At 43.4% G+C, this 21,843-nt stretch overlaps 1 protein-coding gene across 1 annotated transcript in view; it reads right to left on the reverse strand.

Annotated features, from left to right (window-relative positions):
• The window catches only part of LOC134949138 (sodium- and chloride-dependent neutral and basic amino acid transporter B(0+)-like), a 131,082-nt gene that overhangs the window by 3,110 nt on the left and 106,129 nt on the right, over positions 1-21,843 (reverse strand). Inside the window, exons 7-12 of the mRNA XM_063937546.1 lie at positions 20,753-20,893; positions 16,944-17,172; positions 14,364-14,489; positions 11,094-11,212; positions 6,060-6,159; positions 1,354-1,463 (exon numbers count right to left, since the gene is read on the reverse strand). Coding sequence (XP_063793616.1) covers positions 1,354-1,463; positions 6,060-6,159; positions 11,094-11,212; positions 14,364-14,489; positions 16,944-17,172; positions 20,753-20,893 — 825 coding nt within the window. The remainder of the gene's footprint in view (positions 1-1,353; positions 1,464-6,059; positions 6,160-11,093; positions 11,213-14,363; positions 14,490-16,943; positions 17,173-20,752; positions 20,894-21,843) is intronic.

Below are 21,843 nucleotides of genomic sequence, written 5' to 3' on the forward strand. Positions count from 1 at the left end.
CAAATCCCCAATACTCATCAAGGATGAAAAGAATGGCAGGTACTGTAGGCAAATTGAAAGACATTGCAGTAGTCAAGTTAGAAGGGGTGTGGATCATAAGATCTACACTAAACAGGACTAAAGTCAATAGGTCTACCACTAATGGTCGACATGCATTAGATCGATAGGGTTAAAAGGTCAACATAGAATAGGTAGACAGTGGAAAAGTTTGACAGGGTCAAAATGTGGCCATGGAAACGGTCAACACAAAAATTTAAATTTTTTTGTTGTTTTATGGGGGGTGTTTTGTCACTTTTCTGCCACAAAAAGCCCCTTTAGTGTACTGTGCGCCCTTGCAATGCTTGCTTTGCTCGCCATGCTTCGGGCAGGTTACTATTCCCAATCGTTGTCCACGTGGATGGTAAAGTATGGAAAAGTAAAAAAAAAAGTGGAAAAAGGTATATTGACCATATATGTGTCAACCATTGTCATGTCGACCTTTGAACCTGTCGACCTTTTGAACTTCTACCTTTTACATGTCGACATTTTGAAAATGTCGACCTAATACATGTCGACCATTAGAAGTCGACCTATTGACTGTAGACCTTTTTAGTGTAGATCTATAGACTATAGACCAGTTGGGAGATGACAAGAGAATTGATAAGAGTTCTGGTTGCATCTTGGGAAGAAGAGGCCTTATACAGTATACTCAGTGGCGTCACAAGGCGGGTGCGGGGGGTGCTGTCTGCACCCGGGTGTGACACCTGGAGGGGGGTGACACCAAATGTCAGCTCCTCCGCAGTGACAAGAGCCAGGTGCTGCAGTGAGAAAGTCTCCTACAGCACCCGGCTCCTGTCATAGAAGAGGCTGTCTCTGGGGGAAGCCCAGCATCTCCGGAGATGCTGCGCATACCCCCAGAGTGACGATTCCAGGTTCCCCATGAAGCCACGCCCACTGTGTGTAAGACCACGCCCCCTTTTTGCCGGGAGCGCTGAAGGAGATCAGGGGTGCGTACCGGGTATCACCACACCCGGTGACTCCTCTGAGTATACTACCAATATTTCAGAGGTGAAAAAAAGAGTGACAATAAGACAGCAGAGATGAGGAACTGTGGTTGTTGATGGTGGGGAATATTTGAGGGAAATTGGTGACTGTGGGCAGATGGAGGATAATCTCTATTTTGATATTGAGCTGTACAATAGGTAACATTAGAACATCCATGTGGAAATAACATTCAGAGCTATATTGTATATCTGCCACAAGAATATAGTCAAATGTATTCCTTTATACTTACATTTTTAATATAAGTAGAAAATGGTTTAAGCCTAAGTATGATGTACTTGTGTGCAGCTAAAGAAAAGTGATATGACTTACCGTTAACAGGGCTGGTGACACAAATAACCAACACACTCTCCACCACAACCAGAAGATCCAGTGCTTTTTCCCAATCATCATTTCAATGTCCTTAATGAACTTATTAGCACCTGTTTACACAAAATAACAGCATTAGTATATGGCGCATGTCAAGTTATTTAGATTTAAAAAAAAATAATGTGCAATATTACCATCTGATAAAAATGTTGACATACAAGCCAAATGGTTCCACAATGACTAGAGCTCACTGTGCATTTTGGGCATTTTTTCTTTCCAAAGACTAGCTGTTCTATTGGCCAAGGTGTCTAAAATGCTAGTGCTATACCTTTCCAAACTTCCCACAAATCTATATAATAAAATTTACTGCTGATAAAAATTATGTCATCACATTGGAAAATAACGTAATTTGGTATGAACCAGTGTCAGAGATGCACAGGAGAGAAACAGGTGGTTGTGAATGTGATATAGAGAAACAGCAGTGGGAGGGAGAAAGAGAGTTAGGGGGGAAAATATTGTGTTGGGAGAAAAGGAGAAAAGGTGGGGGAAGATTAGAGATAGGTGAGGAGAAAGTGTTTGGGTGAGAGAAAATGGAGGAGGGAAATTGAGAGAAAAAGAGGGAGAAAGTTGGCAAAACAGGGATAAGAATAATAATAAATAAAACTCAGTCACCGGCATGCTAATGGTAAAGGGTCTAATTCAGACCCCGTCCCTGATGTGCAAAAATCGCTTGGTAGCGATTTTTGCACATCTGCACATGCAAAAAGCTGGACCTCCCACTAACAGTGGTTTGCGTTATCTTGTGTGTTACAAACACTTCCTCTTCCTGGTGGTTTTTCCTGCAGTGTGTGAAGAAAATGCTTTTTTTTAACATGTAAAAAAATGGGGATGGTGATTTGTAGCACATTGGATACATAGGCATGCACAACACATTTTATTAGGGGTTGCACCAGCGGAAGGGCTTGTTGACCACTGCCTATTGGGAATGTCTACCATCGCCTATTGGCACTCACTGCAATATAAAATGTCTCTCAGCCACAGCATCATCTCCTGCCTGTGTCGTCTCTCAACAACACAATTATCTCCTCCCTGCAGTGGCGTACCAATAGCCCCTGCAGACCCCGCAGTGACTTGGGGGCGCTGGGTGGCTTGTGGGCGCTGAGGGTCTGTTGGGGCTATTGCTATGCCACTGCCTGTTCCTGGAGACACTTGTCTGCGGTACTGTCGTGAGACCCCATTGAAAATGTCCCTCCAAAAATGGCCACCACCTCAGAGGAGACAGTTATTAAGGATGAAAGAGGAGGTGGCGGTTGTGGGGGAATCCCCTGACCACTAGCAGAACCGCTGACAATGAGCAGTTATCATGTGGGTGATGGTCGAAACTTTTTGGGTGGGGGGGTGCCTAATTTATAGTTATAGCCACTGCCTCCCTGCATCATTTCTCAGCACGTGATCATCTCCTTCCTGCGACACCTCTCAGCGACACCGTCATCTCCTCCCTGCATCATCTGTCAACCACACCATCATCTCCTCCCTGTGTTGTCTCTCAGCACACCATCACCTCCTCCCTGCATCATTTCTCAGCACACCATCATCCCCTCCCTGTGTCATCTCTCAGCCACACCATCATCTCCTCCCTGCATCATCTCTCAGCACACCATCATTCCCTCCCTGTGTCATCTCTCAGCCACACCATCATCTCCCTGCATCATCTTTCAGCACATTCCCTGCGCCATCTCTCAATCGCACCATCATCTCCTCCTGACCCCCCCCCCTGATGGCGGGCCTGTATGGAGCAATCTATGTACTGTTTAGAAACTGTTTGCATTCGTCAATTCAGTTTTAGTTCTGTGTTCTCTGGTTCCATTTCACAATGTTGTTCTGCAATGGAAATATAATCAGAATGGCCTTACATTTTTTGGCTTAAAATGATTAGATATCATTCTGTGTATTATAAAGCAGTAAAATGAATATATCATGGCAACATTACCAGGTTTTGACAGCAGGTGGTGATACACACCTATATTACATTCAGGGACTTATTTACCATTCAATATTTGTGGCAAATAGCCTGAAAACACGTTTTTTTCAGAGGGTAACTAAAAATAATACGTATCACCCAAATGAAGCAAGCAGAGTCCCCTTTTATGGGGCTGCTTAATTTCCCCAGTAACTAATGCCATTTTCAAATGTGTTATAGGCTACACATTGTAATAGTTATCCGGAGAGAATCCCTGACACTCTCCACTCACACGCGTGTGGTCAGCAGACCGCCCATGTACTGTACTTCACCTGGCTACCGAAGGAGAAATGAAATGACTGCATTTTCCATCACTTCACTAAGTTCTAACACGTCACAATGACAGCTCCGACCTATTGGAGCCTCGGGATGCAGTTAATTTGCTGGCTGTCAGGATCCCGGCGGTCAGGATACAGACGCCGGAATACCGACAGCTGACAATGCCGACAGCCGGATTCCCGGTGAACAGGAGCTATCCCCACTCGTGGGTGTCCATGACAGCCATAGAGTGGGAATAGAACCTGTGGAGAGCACAGCGAGCCAGCATGAGGACTCTTAGCGATCACCCCACTGCCGACATACCGTTGTTGGTATACTGACGGCCGGCATCCCGGCCGCCAGTAAATCATACTGATTCCTGAGCTTCTGGGTCATTCCATGGTAACAAATGTTACATTTTGAAATATATTTCATGTAAAATATATTTTTTTGAGCCTGTGTTTTGAATATTTTGTGCAAAGTAAATGTTGTTTGTGTGGTACATGATATTCTTTAATTTTGAAGATACAAAGCTTGTCATGAAAACTAGTAACAAATGTTACATAAAAAGACCATTTTCATGGAATGATCCTTCTGTCCTTGCATGTGGTTTAATAATTGGCGATAAACAACAATTATATGGTTTAGAGAACTTGATAATAAATATGCTCCAGGGTCAGTTCCAATATGCAACAATATGGATGAGCAGTATACTGTTTATCTGTATGTCCCGGTCAGTGAATAGTACACAGCACCATGCCCACGTTCCACTATGAGATCTGTCCCATGGAATCAGCATGCAGCAATTTTTGCAGGATTGTAGATCCACATGTAAAATGTAAATTGTAAAAATGTCACTTTACAGTTTTGCCTTCTAGTAATTTAGAACTCTTTGTAAATTGCAATTACATTGTGGTTACATTGCAGTTACATTTTTCTGCCTGAATTTATATTTTGACTCATAGTGCATTTTGATTTGAGACTCACTAAAATTAAACTCAGTTTAGTTCATCTGCGAAGGATCTGTTAAAGCGCAGTTAAAACCCTTTACCCGCAAATGAGATGCGCCTGATATGTGTACTGCCCAGCATTGCCCCTAATTGCAAACACTCAGATTTGGACAGGCAATCTTAACAGCATTGTAAGCCCTGGGCAAAGCAATGTACTGGGCCCCTATTCAACCATTTACAGGAATATATATATATATATATATATATATATATATATACAACATAAATTACCCCTCCTATGGTCCTGCTCCATTTTGCCACATGCTTACCTACAGTGAATGGCTTTCAGCACTCTGATTGCTGGATAGCTCCAGCCATCCATCAGTAAGGAAATTGGCAGTCATTCACTGTCTAGCTGCAGGCTAGGAGGCAGGTAGAGAATCATTGGCGTGTCTATCATGGGTGCAGTGTGTGCGGTACACACGGGCACCCATGCTGTAATACTTACCCTTCTGGAGTCCCACGACGGACGCTACAGCCACTGCAGCCATGGCAAAACTTCCACCAAAAATGGCCGCAGCGCATGCACAGTCTGAAATTTGTCTCTGGACCATGGCAGGCACCATGTTTCTGGAGACCTGTGCATACGCCAGAGCCTACGGCACCATGGAGAGGAGAGGGCCCGCCCAGAGTCTGCACTCCTCTCTTAAAATGCCCCTGTAGAGAATACTGCCCGGCTACTCGGATTGTGTGCAATTCACAATCAGAGCTGCTGGCAGCATTCTTTACCTGCCTCCAAAGAAGCTCAGAAGGCACCAGCCTAGGTGGACAGCTGCCCCCTGGCCCAGCATGCCCCTGCTTGAAGGCCCCTTGAATCGTGAAGACTTGGGCAGATGCCCAGTGTGCCTATACATTAAGATGGCCTGGATTTGGAGCACGCAGAATGTAAAAAAACCATAACATAGACTCTGTAAATGCTAACAGGATTATGTTCCAACTTCCAACTTGCATTATCCCTTAAATGCACAAGAATGGTATAAAGGTTGCCCTATTAAAGATTCCTGATTATTGGTGTCTCAGTGCCCCCATAATATAGTACAGGAAAAAACACTGTGGCTCCCCATATACAGTATGCACTGTGTCAACCTCTTGATTATCATTTAAATGTCTTCAGAATATATAACTTGGCACTTTAGTGTGCATACAGTAGCTCATTCTAGGCAAGGAAATGCCAGAGCAGACTGGTTGCCCGAAGCAGAGATGCTAAAATATTATGCTGTCTATAGTTGTTGCCAGACTGCACAGCTAGCCTAGGTACATTGGCTATGAACAGGAGCAATTGTACAGACAAATCAGAAGCGTGGCATCATACCAACATCAAATACGCAGAGCTGCTGCATTTTTAATCATATCAAGGGTATTGCAAAATAATTTTTATCAGTGACCAAAGTGCTTAATATAATATTTTGAATACATCTTACCATATATCCAGCATATTCCTGCCAGCTCAAGCACGGCCGCAAAGAGGATGGCCCATCCGCCACAGAAGTAATCAATCAGGTTTACCCAGAAAATTCCTGACTTCATAAAACAGTAAGGATTAATACAGAATAAATCCCGACAGTCGGCAACCTGAAGACCACCCGCATGAACTTTTGCAGTGATTTCCCTATTCTCTAGTATAAGTTTTAAGGGTCTCACCTATGACCCTTGCTCATTTCAGGTATCTAAACATTTCCTTTATAGAGAAGCATTGATTAATTAAATGACGCTGCACTCTCTATATATACTCTACACTATCTATATAACGCATGATGACATCACAGTGTCACACTAGCACAGTTGCAGGGTAGTATTTACCATATGCCAAACTAGCCACATACTTTGGCCATCACAATTTTTAGGGGAGCACATACTGTATAATTATTTCTATTTACTTTTCTCTTTTTGAATATTATTTTGTGCTTAGTCTTTACCAACCACCTATTTTCCCCATATAAATAATACTGTGATAGCCGGGCAGCGGCAGGTCCATCAGTGATTTTAAAAGCATTGCACGCCAGGCCATTTCATCACATAGGCAAGCAGTTTATTCACAGTTCAGACAGGGTTATCACGACAATAACATTTAACTCCTTGTTCTTCTCTGCAGCGTAATATTCATATGGGTTACATCAGGTTACATCTCCTTTTATTTGCTTCACTGGCAATAACAGCATTTACAGTGATGTGGCAGCATTACAGTACATACCATTGCAGTCTCTGGGAATCAGTAGTGCGGCTTCCGCAAACTGAGATTCATTTCAGTGTGCTCTCCCCCATTCGCTAGGGGCTCTATCTAAACGGGATCTCTCATGGACACGTTACTGGGGGCCTTCCGCCAAACATGGTTCCTACCACTCACCCAGGTCGTGCTCTCCCGCAGACTCGCACCTCCCGTCCTGCTTCTTGGGTATCCCTGAAGATGCCTTTGTTCCTGGTTCCTTCCACTGTACTCTGCATACTGTGGCTCTCACATTGCAAATCTGGATATCTCTTGCTCTTCCTAGCAGCACCTACATGCTGTTCTATAATGCCAGGGACTGTGGAATACCATGCTTGTTTCACAGTCCCCAGACTGCGTTTCTCCTGGACACTAGCCTGTGCCTTCCATCCTCTGTCCTCAGCTCACACTGAATTCTCCCCTCTGCTTTGTTCCTTCTACTAAAACCCCCTACACTTCGTGTCCTAACTCCTTACATGTCACAGGGTCTGCAAGTAACTGGTTTTGGGGCCACAAACTCCCCTACTCACTGATAAGAATCAAAAGGCTTTTGGAACTTTCCAAAATCTGTTGTCTCCTAACATTCCAGTATGCCACAATACAGCATAGAGCAGTGGTTCCCAAACTTTTTTGAATCGTGGCACCCTAGAGTATCAGAATTACCCTAGGCCAAAAGTTTCTTATTGAGACACTTATAAAGAAATAAATTAAGCATGTCATCCTTAAGTTCAGTTGTGTGGTGACAGATAAGGTTTGCTTCTGTTTGTCCATATATTTTATGATTGACAGCCACCAGCACTGGTTTATCTTATTGCATTGACCATAAATAATTTGAATTGGTCCTGAACCACCAACCCAGGGCACCCCTGCAAGTGTCCCAAGGCACCCCAGGGTGTCGCAGCACACAGTTTGAGAACCACTGGCATGAAGAATTTTCATAAGCACATGGGAAAGGGAGCACTTCTAATGTAAACTATTTCCGCTTACAATATCTATGGCCACACCAACTGTGAATACAGATTATGAATCCTAAGCAGCATGTCAATGCTCTATGGACTAAAAACATTGTGTGATCAGATACCAACATCCTTATATCAGAAATGATGCCTTGTGTACTAATGAAAAGGAGAACAAAAGGTGGATCCCTTGCCCCCTGTGAATATAAAGTGTAGTGATAGATTCAGCTTGACTCTGCATGGCAATATACAAATGCATGGGATTATATAAAATAACTATATTTCTGTTTAAGTATATAATAAATGAAAAAAACATTCAAAAATTATTTTTACACATAAAATGTTACACTATCACCAGAGTGACAGGAGTTTTGTGAAGGTGACGTAATCCTGGGAGTGGGACTCTCTCAAGTACTACCTAACTTCTGAATGTCTAGGAACAGTTAGGAAATTAGTTGCAGCTGAAAGCTTACAGAGAAACAGAAAGAGGCATTTTCAGGATTTAAATTAACAAACAAATTCAAAACAGTTCCACAGACACTAATAATTAACACATTTCATGGTTTTGAAGTTATTCCTTTATCAGGTTCCCTGAATCATGATGAAATTGTAACTGAAAAACCATGAAATACATTGACAATACATACATGTCTTTTAAATCGTTTTTGGCTTAAGTGACTTGCTCAAAGCAGGTCCTGACACAGCAAACCTGTTATGATCCATTCAGCAGGATGCCTGTTTCTGATTGCTAGCAATCATACTCTGCCCCTAAGAAGTGTCAGCTGTTAGAGTAAATGCTGCACTTACAGTAGGATTTCAAAACATTGTTTTATTTTTCTCCACATATCCAGAAACTGGGATTGGAGAACAGTATTATGAAGCTTGTCATAGTATATAATCCCTACGGACAACTATGGAAAGACTACACTAGACAACAAAAAAATAGTTATTGTCAGCTACTAAGGAAAATGCAAGTGTTCTTGACTAAGGGCCTAATTCTGAGTTGATCGCAGCAGCCAATTTGTTAGCAGTTGGGCAAAACCATGGGGGTCATTCCGAGTTGTTCGCTCGTTGCTGATTTTCGCTATACTGCGATTAATCGCTTACTGCGCATGCGCAAGGTTCGCAGAGCGCATGCGCTTAGTTATTTTACACAAAAGTTAGGTATTTTACTCACGGCATAACGAGGATTTTTCATCGTTCTGGTGATCGTACTGTGATTGACAGGAAGTGGGTGTTTCTGGGCGGAAACTTGCCGTTTTCTGGGCGTGTGCGAAAAAACGCTGGCGTTTCTGGGAAAAACGCGGGAGTGTCTGCAGAAACGGGGGAGTGTCTGGGCAAACGCTGGGTGTGTTTGTGACGTCAAACCAGGAACGAAACTGACTGAACTGATCGCAATGGCTGAGTAAGTCTGGAGCTACTCAGAAACTGCTAAGAAATTTCTATTCGCAATTCTGCGAATCTTTCGTTCGCAATTCTGCTAAGCTAAGATACACTCCCAGAGGGTGGCGACTTAGCGTGTGCAATGCTGCTAAAAGCAGCTAGCGAGCGAACAACTCGGAATGAGGGCCCATGTGCACTGCAGGAGGAGCAGATATAATGTGCAGAGAGAGTTAGATTTGGGTGGGGTGTATTCAAACTGAAATCTAAATTGCAGTGTAAAAATAAAGCAGCCAGTATTTACCCTGCACAGAAACAAAATAACCCACCCAAATCTAACTCTCTCTGCAAATGTTATATCTGCCCCCCCCTGCAGTGCACATGGTTTTGCCCAATTGCTAACAAATTTGCTGCTGCGATCAACTCAGAATTACCCCCTAATATCTGTGTGCTGTTCCAAATCTGAACTCTGAATTGGCCTATCCCACCAGGAACTAAAGTTATGGCCATCTGTTTTAGATTTTAAACATTATACTGTATAATAGTTATTACAGTGACTGATTACAGTTAGGGTACACCAAAAACATTTGCTTCTTGAGCCTCTGGGACAGAAATGACAAAACCACCAATTATGATGTGAAAGACTGGCCAGCAAGATCTGAACATATCATTGATAAACACCATGGCCCTCATTCCGAGTTGTTCGCTCGTTCTTTTCCTTCGCATCGGTGCGATTTTCCGCTAACTGCGCATGCGCAATGTTCGCACTGCGGCTGCGCCAAGTAAAATTGCTAAGAAGTTTGGTATTTTACTCACGGCATTACGAGCTTTTTCTTCGTTCTGGTTATCGTAGTGTGATTGACAGGAAGTGGGTGTTTCTGGGCGGAAACTGGACGTTTTATGGGAGTGTGTGAAAAAACGCTGCCGTTTCTGGGAAAAACGCGGGAGTGGCTGGAGAAACGGGGAAGTGTCTGGGCGAACGCTGGGTGTGTTTGTGACGTCAAACCAGGAACGACAAGCACTGAACTGATCGCACTGGAAGAGTAAGTCTGGAGCTACTCAGAAACTGCAAAGAAAAATATTTTCGCAATATTGCGAATATTTCGTTCGCAATTCTGCTAAGCTAAGATTCACTCCCAGAGGGCGGCGGCTTAGCGTGTGCACTGCTACGAAAAGCGGCTAGCGAGCGAACAACTCGGAATGAGGGCCCATGTTCTCCACAAGTCCATAGTACAGTAGATCCTCATAAAGTTTATCTTCCACCAATCCACATAAAATTGGGGTGGATGAAAAACTTTGTGAAGGCTATGGACCACAATGGAAGTGGCTTCCTCTATCTGAGGGAGAAAATTGGAGTAGTGCTATCTGATGCTAAGATAAAAGCAGGAGTATTTAAAGTACCACAGATTCGTGAAGTTATTCGAGATACAGAGTTCAGATTGAAGTTAAATATACTTGAGTTGGCAGCTTGGGATGCCTTTATGTTTGTGGTGAAGAACTTTCTTGGAAATAATAGATCTGATCAGTATGTTGAGCAAGTAGACAGCATGCTTACAGCTTACAAGCAAATTGGCTGAAGAATGTCCCTGAAAATGCATTTTCTCCACTGTCACTTCAGCTTCTTCCCACCCAACCAATATGCAGTTAGCGCTAAACATGGTGAGAGGTTTCATCAACAAATATCTTTCACTGAACCAAGATACCAAGCAGTGGCAGATTCCAATGGTGCTTCTGGTGGTTGCGACTGCAGCCACACAAAGTGGGTATCACAGCCTTTGTGCATTCAGATGCCCATCTGTATTCCAGAGGATGAGGTGATAGCAAAAGGCACTAAAGCAGTCTCAGACTCAGAATCTGCCCCCATATCTCACCATGATTGATAAATCTCACCATAGACAAAATAATGGAAATGATACCTGGGTAACACAGACCAGACCAAGCAGAAACAGAACAGCACAACAGCAAATAGTGACAAGGATCCGTCTTTTCTTCATGAGATCAGGAAAGGCGTCTTGTATAGATGTTGTGATCGTTTCTGAAAAAGGCATATTACTTAGATATTTACTATATTTATTCTAAAAACAGGCATATTATAAAAGTAAAATACTAATTCATGAGTAGCGTAAGAATAGGTTGGTAGGTATTGAAATGCCGGCAGTCACTATCCCGACCATCAGAATGCTGACATCGGCATCCTGACGGATTACTGTAAGTATTTTAACCCTACCCTTAGCCCTAACCATCCCCTCACACAGCCTAACCCTAACCCACCCTTCTGTACCCTAACCCTTATTATCCCTCCCACAGTATAACCCAATCATCCCCTCCCACAGCCAAACCCTAACTGTCCCCTCCCGCAACCTAGCCCTAACCCACCTCTTCTGCACCATAACCATGCCCTCCCGCAGCCTAACCCATACCCCTGAGGCCTAACCCTATCCCTCTCCCTAGTGCCTAACGCTAACCGCACCTTCCTGCAGCCTAACTCTAATCGCCCCCTCCCACAGCCTAACCCTTAACCACCCCCTCCTGCAGCCAAACTCTAGCTGCCCCTTCCCGCAGCCTAACACTAACTGTTCCCTCCCGCAATCTAGTCCTAACAAACGTCTCCTGCACTCTAGCCCTAACTGTCCCCTTCCGGAGCCTAACTCATACACCTGCAGCCTAACCCTAACTCACCCCCTAGTGCCTAACGCTAACCGCACCTTCCCGCAGCCTAACTCTATTTGCCCCCTCTCGCAGCCTAACCTTTAACCGCCCCCTCCCGCAGCCAAACTCTAACTGCCCCCCTGCTGCAGCCTAACCCTAACTGTTCCCTCCCGCAACCTAGTCCTAACCCACCTCTTCTGCACCCTAACCATCCCCTCCCGCAGCCTAACCCATACACCTGTGGCCTAACCCTTCCCTAGTGCCTAACGCTAACCGCACCTTCCCGCAGGCAAACTCTAACTGCCCCCTCCCGCAGCCTAACCCTAACCATCTCCTCCTGCAGCCTAACCTTAACTGTCCTCTCCTGCAGCCCAATTTTAACCCATCCCTCCTGCAGCCGTCCCCAACCCACCCTTCTTGCAGCCTAACCCTAACCCCCCCTAATGCCTAACTGTAACCCCAGTACTTACTGCTGGGATTCTGAGCTTTTGGATCCTGCTGTCAGTATTCTGTCTGTCAGGGTCCTGACTGCTGGGATCCTGACCGCATCCCATAAGAATATCTTAGATTGATACATATACCAAGAGATGACTTGCAGTGGATGCCGGATTAAACGTGTATGGGTGTAATTGCCCTCTGGAGCACTTATAATTTAGATATGTGATATGGATATAGCTTTATATATCCATATTATATACAGTAGTTTAATGCTGCCAGTGGAGTAACTATGGTGGCCACATACTCTGCATGCTCAGCATCCAGCCATCACTGTACTTACAGCTGCCATTAATATCAGGAGAGCTGAGTGTTTATCATCCATTATGAGCCCGATACACATGCGGAAATGCTAGTTTCTGCATGTTTTTCATAAACGGCCCATTCATTATTAGGGGACTGGTGGGAATACGGAGGATTAGTGCATATTATCTGCATATAGGAAATAAGCACAGTTTTCAGTAGTGCTACTAATGTCTGTGCTATCGCTGGTCATGTCCTTACCAGACTAGTTATTGACATTTTCCTGCAGAAAACTCATGAGTTGTCATAGCATCTTGTAAACATGTATGAAGGTAAAAAGTTACTGTAGACATCATAATTAATGCTGAACCACAGGCCAGATGTTTGCATATAGTATCGGTTTATGGTCTGAGTTAGTTGGATATCCCAACTTTTTATTTGAATATTTTGTGATTCCTAGACAAATAACTCAGGCCTCGAATATGATATGTGCAGGGAAAAGTGATTGTCCAGAGTTGGACTAAATTTTATTGCTATAAATAACTACATTGACTACTAGGTTGTTAGCTGAAGGAGACAGTACTACTCTGCATCTTATGCATAAAGGGGGGTACTCACGGAGCGATATTCTAAGCAATCTGACTAGATTGCTTAGAATATCGGCAGGATCGCTCCGTGTGTAGCCCCCTCGGCGATAGCGATGCGCGGCCCCGCACATCGCTATCGCCGCTGCTAGATTGGCCTGCATGCAGGCCAATCTAGCGGGTCGCTCACTTCACCCGCTGGGTGAAGTGAGCGGCCCCCCCGTCTCCCCCCGCACGCTCAGCACAGATCGCGCTGTGCTGAGCGGCAGGAGAGATGTGTGCTGAGCGGTTCGCTCAGCACGCATCTCTCCTTGATCGGCCCGTGAGTACTGGGCTTATTGCTTCTGACTGGCCATGGGAAATTTATGACTCACACTCAGGAGTCTAATTACAAAGATGAGTAACAGGACATTTCCTGTGTTTAAACGAGAGAAAGGAACTTTCTCAACATCTAAACACTGGAGATATCAGAGATTTATTTGGTGCTTTGCTGCTTCCTCCATCCCCTTAGATGGCATTACCCTAAACCAGGGGTTCCCAAACTGTGTGCCGTGGCTCCCTGGGGTGCCTCGGGACACTTGCAGGGGTGCCCTGGGTTGGTGGTCCAGGACCAATTCAAATTATTCATGGTCAATAGAATAGCTAAAACCAGTGCTGGTGGCTGCCAGTCATAAAATACGTGGCCAAACAGAAGCAAATCTTGTTCCTCACCACACAACTGACCCTAAGGATGACATATAAACGCGATCTACTTAATGTAATATTTCTTTCTAAATTTCTCAAGAAATTTTTGGCCTAGGGGTGCCGTGAAAAAAATTCTGATATTCTAGGGCGCTGTGATTCAAAAATGTTTGGAAACCACTGGGCTCAACTCATCTATGGGAGACTTGTGAAGCTGGAGAGGCCGGCCGCTACACAACGCCTTAGTGCAAGAACTCCTCGCCAGCTGCATTAAGCTGCCCGTGTAGAGGAGAAAACCCTTACATATAGTACTAGCATGGTTTTCATCTGGCCTCCAGAAGGAGACCCAGCTTGCTGAATATAATGGTAACATCTGTAATGCTGCAGAGAGTGGCAATACAGATATAAAGTTTGTGCAGGGTCTATAAAGATCCCTGAATAACCAAATATCGGGTATGTGTATTATGTCTTACATTGTAATGCAAGCCCAATTAAAGTGAGTTCATGTAAACAGTATTTTAAAAGCACTCTTACCTATCATTGCAAACTGAGAGTCTAAACCCAGGGTGAGGAGCATGAAGAAAAACAGGAATGACCAAAGAGGAGAAATTGGTAACTGTGTTAAAGCTTCTGGATACACGATAAATGCCAAACCAAAGCCTAAGTCAAATAAATAAATAAATAAATAAATAAATAAACTACTGCAGCAAATATAATTCTTATACATATATCAGAATGAGGTCTTTGTTTGGGATCCGGTCTGAAGATCGACAGTGTCTAGGTCGACAATGTTTAGGTCGACCACTATAGGTCGACAGTCACTAGGTCGACATGGATGGAAGGTCGACAGGGTTTCTAGGTCGACATGTGCTAGGTCGACAGGTCTAAAGGTCGACATGAGTTTTTCATACTTAACGATCCACGTGGACTACGATTGTAACGGTAAAGTGTGCCTAGCGGAGCGAAGGCACCATGCCCGAAGCATGGCGAGCGAAGAGAGCCATGCGAGGGGACGCGGTGCACTAATTTGGGATCCCGGTCACTCTACGAAGAAAACGACACCAAAAAAAAATTCCTCATGTCGGCCTTTAGTCCTGTCGACCTAGCACATGTCGGCCTAGAAACCCTGTCGACCTTCCATCCATGTCGACCTAGTGACTGTCGACCTATAGTGGTTGACCTAAACATTGTCGACCTAGATACTGTCGATAAAACGAACCACACCCCTTTGTTTTGATATTTTGCAAAACTAGCAAAAATGCAAGTGAAAACGCATACGAAACGCAATGTGTTCATGTTTGTTGTTGGTGTTATTGCTCGTGTTTGCAGTCTCCTGTAAAGATGGCTACACACTAGTGTAGGGAGAGGGGTAGCCTCTCACCTGAATTACCCATATTCTTGTGGGATCAGCTCCCTCCTAGAGAGACTAAAGCAAGTCATGTGCAGTTTGCGGCAGTAGTGGAGGTTTGGAACGCCTGGTTTTCTGGGTTGCACAGGTCCAGCTTGAAATCATCACTGAAGGACAGGAATGGTTTAAAATTCTCATCCACTCGGTGCTCTGGGCACTGACGCCGAATCGCGGCCAGCGAGTATGCCTAAGACTCAATAGTGCCAGGGACTTTTTGAACTAGCTATGCCAGGAAGCAAAGCAAATTGTAGCTGCATTCTATTAGTAGAATGCATACTAGCACTTTTAGTACTGACATATTTATCCACACCTGTATGTTTAATTAGTGGGGAGATGTATAACCAAAGGATTTGCATATAAGTTATTGCAACTTACCGTTGTACTGGAGGACTAGGTATTTATTACCTATGATTGAGTGACATTATTTTGCTGTCTTACAGAGACAATTCATGAACACTGACATTTGTTCACTAATTTAAGAGTATTCTCTGACGTCAAATATATTTATGGCAGCCTCATATTCATTTAATGTGAATAATTAGTTTTACATTGTCTTTTTTATGCTGTTAGATTATTCTTCTTATTTTATATTGTATAATAAAGTTAACAGCTACTGTAATTGAGAGTTATAGACTTTTTATACACCGCCAAAGTTTTTCTTTTCTTTTGTATATCTGGAGATATTACATATATATCTGTATTTGGCAGTTGCATATAGTCTATAGCAGGGGTTCTCAACTCCAGTCCTCAAGGACCCCCAACAAGTCATGTTGTGTGGATGTTTTTGATCATGCACAAGTGAGTTAATCTATTCTGCTGGGTCAGTAATTATCCCACAGTTAGGGCTGTGGTGGGGATCAAACACACTGGGCCAAATGTAATAGAGTGAGAGTTTCAGAAAGTGAGAGATTTGGTAAGGTTTTGCAGTTTTTTTTAAAGTGGCAATCATTTACACTGCAAAACCAGGGTGATCTTGCTGTGTAAATGATTGCCACTTTAAAAAAAAACTGCAAAACCTTACCAGATCTCTCACTTATTGAAACTCTCATTCTAATACGGGTAGTCTTCACTTTGCCGGCGGTCGGGCTCCGGGGGAAACAAGCATACCGGCGCCGGAATTCCGACTGCCGGCATACCGACAGTTCTTCTCCCTCTTGGGAGGGAGAATAGATAGCTTGGGGTAAGGGGCTCATTTGCGCTCGCCCAGCTGTCGGTATGCCGGCGGTCAGGATTCTGGCACCGGTATGCTGGTCGCCGGGAGCCCGACCGCCGGCATACCATTCTACACCGCTCTATTACATTTGGCCCATGATCTCAGTGCTATGAGGCAGTAATGCTAACCATTACACCATTCTTCTGAAGTCTCTACCATCTACAGACTCCATTTTTCATTCTCAAAAAGTTGTACAGTGTAGTGGAGATAAGCTTTGTAGACATATCACTCAATCTACATGTGTGCCAGTCATTGGAACCAACTGAATGGTTAAATAAGAGAAGGTGACATTGACATCATAAAAATAACGCAACTGAATTATTCATGTGCTAGGGACAGCTATTAATAAGGATAATGAGAAGAATTCTGAAGCCCCATAAACAGCCCTGCACATTTCTCCATAGCCATACAACATACAGCATACATACAGTATTTCTTGTTCATAGTCATTGCTGTATTACAGTCAATGTAAACTCTTCACACTTGTACGTACCTGAATCTACTACGTCTGAAACCGATTTCTTAGACACATGAGCCATATGTCCAAGTATGGAAAATATGGCAAATCCGGCAAACACACTGGTTGCGCAGTTTGTTATACAAATCACTATAGCGTCTGAGTAGCAGTTATTGTGGAATTTGTTGTAGGAGGAGAGAGCAATAAGTCCTCCCCATGCCGTGGAAAGGGAAAATAGTATCTGAGTGGCGGCATCTTTCCAAGCCTGTAATGAATGGCACATTTACAATGATCATTTTGTTTATGAATTATGATTTTTTTAAAATGACACAATGCATTTATAAATATTAATGAATGTATTTTTTATTTATCATGTTATTTCATTTTAGAATTGTAAAAGGCTGAAAACTACAGGTACAAGCTTTCCCCTACGTACAGTAAGTATGTACATATCTAGTTCACTAGTACAGGTTGAGTCTCCCATATCCAGAAATCCAATATCCAAAATATTCTGAAAACCCACATTTTTTAAGAGCAACTGAGCTAGTGACACCTTTGCTTTACGATGGTTCAATGTATACAAACGTTGTTTCATGCACAAAATGATTACAAATATTGTGTACAATTACCGTTGGGCTATACTGGATGTGTAAGATGGGTGTAGTATGTTATGCTGGCAACGGGGCAAGCGCAAAAGAGCCCCTTGCGTGCACGGTACGCTATTTATTCTCCCTTCAGGACTCCCCAAGAAGGAGAATAGTTGTTGGTATGCCGGCTTTTGGGATTCTAACGCCGGTATACTGAGTACCGGGATCCCGACAGCCGGCATATCAAATGCCTCCCGTATAAGATGTATATGAAACATAAATGCATTTTGTGTATGATTGTACACAAGCATTTCTTCAACATAAAATTCTTCAAAATATTTCTGTGTATAAGGTGTACTGTATATGAAACATAAATGCATTTTGTGTTTAGACTCCCATCCCCAAGATATATCATTATGGTATGCAAATATGCCAAGACATGGAAATATTTTGGAATATTTGTATATCAATATGGAAGACTCAATCTGTAGTATATTTTGACCAAAATATGGGAGTGTAAATGTAATGGTTCTTTAATGCACATTTTTTCAAAGTTCACGTTTTGCCTGGTGATATAATGTGCATATAATTCTGTATAAATGACCCCAATTGGCTAAAGCAACAACAGGTGACTGTTTCTGACCTCAGTGGCGTAAGTTCGTCACAGTTGCCCGGAGGCAAGATAAATATTGGTGCGCCCCTATTTCCTATATTAAGATAAATATATGTATGTATGTATGTATGTATGTATGTATGTATGTATGTATGTGCGTGCGTGTGTGTGTGTGTGTGTGTGTGTGTGTGTGTGTATATGGAGTGTTCTGAAAAAAATGTATATACTGTATTTATACATTTAATTGTCTTTTATTTTAAATCACACATTTCTTAGCAGTCATACCCAGGATTATAACCCATGACCTGTTACACTAACAGCAGACACTTTACTGATGGAGTTATTTGCTCCTGTAGAGGAAGCATGAGAATTCTGACTATATGAAGTTACGTGTAATTGTCAGAGAAGTATCTTCATATAGTTACAATTCTCATATTTCCTATACAGGAGCAAATAGCTTCATCAGTAAGGTGTCTGCTTCCAGTGTAATAGGTTGTGGTTTCTAATCCTGGGTGTGATACCTGTAAAATGTGTATGTTCAGTATAATAAAGAGGGTGTGATTTGTAAGGTGCAGGGACCAGTGAGGAAGTTGGCCACTGAAGAGATAGTGACAGCTATCAATTAACTTAATTCAATGGTGCCCCAGAATGGGAGGAGAGGTGACCCCCTTCAGAGCAGGAGCCCGGCGGCAGGTGACTCTGTTGCCTCCCAGAGTTCTGCCTCTCTCTGACCTATATTTTTAGGTCACCAAGTCTACATTAATATTAACTTTAAGCAAAACCTTGATTGACTACAATATGAAAACCATCAATCAAATCCATTCCCACAACAGAGACAAACTAGCAAATAGTGATTTTGTTTAGCAGTTTTAAATCTAACAGGGCTGTTTCTAGACAAATTGGCTCCCAGTGCGAACACTAAAAAAAGTGCCCCCACCCCATATACATATAAAAAAATGCACATTTTCTAGGTGTATGGGACTCAGGTTCGACAGTGTCTAGGTCGACACATATTAGGTCGACACCTATTGGTCGGCAGTGTCTAGGTCGACACAGGAAATAAGTCGACACAGCCATTAGGTCAACATGGAAAAGGTCTGACATGAGTTTTTTTAATGTTTTTTTGGTGTCAATTTCTTCGTAAAGTGATGGGAAACCCCAATTAGTGCACCTTTTTCACTCGCCATGCTTTGGGCAAGTTGCCTCATTCCGCTACCGCTGCGCTAGGCACAGGTTACCGTACCTAATTGTAGTCCACGTGGATCGTAAAGTATGAAAAAGTTAAAAAAAGAAAAAAAAATGATGAAAAACTCATGTCGACCTTTTTCCATGTCGTCATTGTTCATGTTGACCTTATGGCTGTGTCAACCTATTTCCTGTGTTGACCAACAGGTGTCGACCTAATGTATGTCAACCTAGACAGTGTCGACCTAGAGTCTGAATACCATTTTCGTGCACCCCCCAAAAAGGTGTGTGGCCTTGCTGAAATGGGTGTGGCTTTGCTACAAAGGACTACTTTTCACCAACGTAATGTGCCTTACACCATATTATGCCCCCACTGTCACCCCTGTCCTGTGCCTGTCCCCTCTGTCTCAGTCTGTCCTGGTCACACTGTCCCTTTCATCTCAGTACTGGCCCTGTCATCCCTGTCCTGATACTGTCCCTCCTGGTCCTGTCACCCTTGCCCTAAATTATGTATAATTATCCCTTTTTTTTTGAGGGGTAGGGGCACCAAACTGTGTGTGTGTGTGTGTGTGTGTGTGTGTGTGTGTGTATACTGAGATCAGGCAATGGCATCTGCAGGTGATACACTGTATCTCAGCGCCCCCACTGCATGCTCCCCTTGTGTGTGGCCTGTGAACAGCTAGATCAGGATCTTACTATGAGAATAAAGACTGACTCACAGCTCGGGCAGCATCCCTGCTCCTTATCTCTAAAAGGAAGAGGAGGAGCTAAGGCAATGATGCAGGAGGCTAGGGGGCGGGCACCACAGGGGTGATTCACTTGTACACAATTGAAATAAGCACACGTCAATGCAGGCATGCGGGGCAGATGTTGCATGGAGAGAGGAGACCAGTGTGCACTACAAGTGCACAGTATCACAGTGACTGATACCAGTGGCTGCGGCTGGCTAGACCAGGCACTGCTAGCCCATTACAGCCATGGCACAATTTATCCTCATTTATCGGTGACATGCAGCGACCTCCAGTGGCCGACACCTCTAGACGGGAGGAGGAGGGGGGGGGGGGATAGTGAGCCAGGGCTGCCCAGCTAGTCAAGGAGCACTGAACATGCACCCAAAATGAGGATAACGGGTGTTTGTGAATTGGGGCCCCATCCTCTCCATCTGAAGCCCGACCCCTTTGCCAGAGGCTCCACCCATTTTCATACTCACCAGGTCCCGCATCTCCAGCTTTCAACGTTGGGAGGTATACTGTATATCTGCTGTCCAACTCTTTTTATTGATACCCTTCCATTTGTCTGATTTGTAATAACCCTGACCATATGGTGACAAATCTCTGCATGCACACTTCATGTAATAGTACAAGTACAGCCATAAATATAGTTATCACATGCAGTTAAAAACACAGGTAACAAGATTTGTTACAGACGTTACTTTACTAGTGTGCAGTGATTGTACTTACCTCTGCTTCCATTAGTTTTGTAATGTTTGATTGTTTCCCAATATAAAAGTCAATCCCTTCATATGCTCCTTCTAAAGTGGCACCTCGAACCAGAAGTATGAGAAGGACTACATATGGGAATATCGCAGTGAAGTACACCACCTAGAAATCAGAATATACAGAAAATCATTTATTTGTTTACTATGGGGCATATTCAGTTAATTGCAGGGTTTAATTAATTGTCAGCCCGGAGTTATTCAAACAGGTCCTACATTTCCACGCATAATGCAGATTTTTCCTTGCAGCCTCAAATGCTGCAGAGAAAAATCCATTTTAAAATAAATATAGCCTCTGTGGTTTCAGCACTTAATGCTAAATATTTGGGTGACTACACATTACCCGCAGGGTTTAACGTGTGGGGAAGATGCAGAGTGATGCTACTTTCACATCACAAACCCTGCTTTTAAAACGTTTCTTAAAACGGGTCTTAAAATGGGTCTGAGCAGTTAAACCCCCTTCACATCGCATGTTGTAACCAGTATATTACTGTTAAAGCTAAATATTTATCTTACTTAAAACCCTTTAAGTGGTCAAAGAACACAGTACGCTATTGGCGTATGGGATACCGTAAGGATACGCACGTTGCGTAACAATCGCTTAGCCGTAGTCGAGACGCTCAAGCGTCACGTTCGCTCACGGCCAAGAGATCATAGGCAGGCACGCTATTGGCTGCCGACTAATGTAATGATACGCTATTAGCGTAGCGGACGCTCGGGACCACGAGGAGATCACAAGCGGCGCTGACGCTCACAGTGTAAAACCTTTATAACTATACCATAAAACAATGTATTATGCAGTAAACCTTGGTGTAGTGATAGGGTGTAAATGTAACACAGTGTAACCTTATTAACTTAAAGCTGTACGAGCGTCTCCGACGCTCAGAGAATACTTAGAAATATAAGAAATACACAGATACCGATCTTAGGTTCTAACACCTTATATGAACGTTCTATTTGCAAAAGAATAATACAATACAAGTCATACACTACCAATATAACATAGACTAACTAACCAGATAACTACACTTAAAATACAATAACAGTACAATAACC

Source organism: Pseudophryne corroboree, chromosome 8, assembly GCF_028390025.1.
Source record: "Pseudophryne corroboree isolate aPseCor3 chromosome 8, aPseCor3.hap2, whole genome shotgun sequence".
NCBI classification, from domain to species: Eukaryota; Metazoa; Chordata; class Amphibia; order Anura; family Myobatrachidae; genus Pseudophryne; species Pseudophryne corroboree.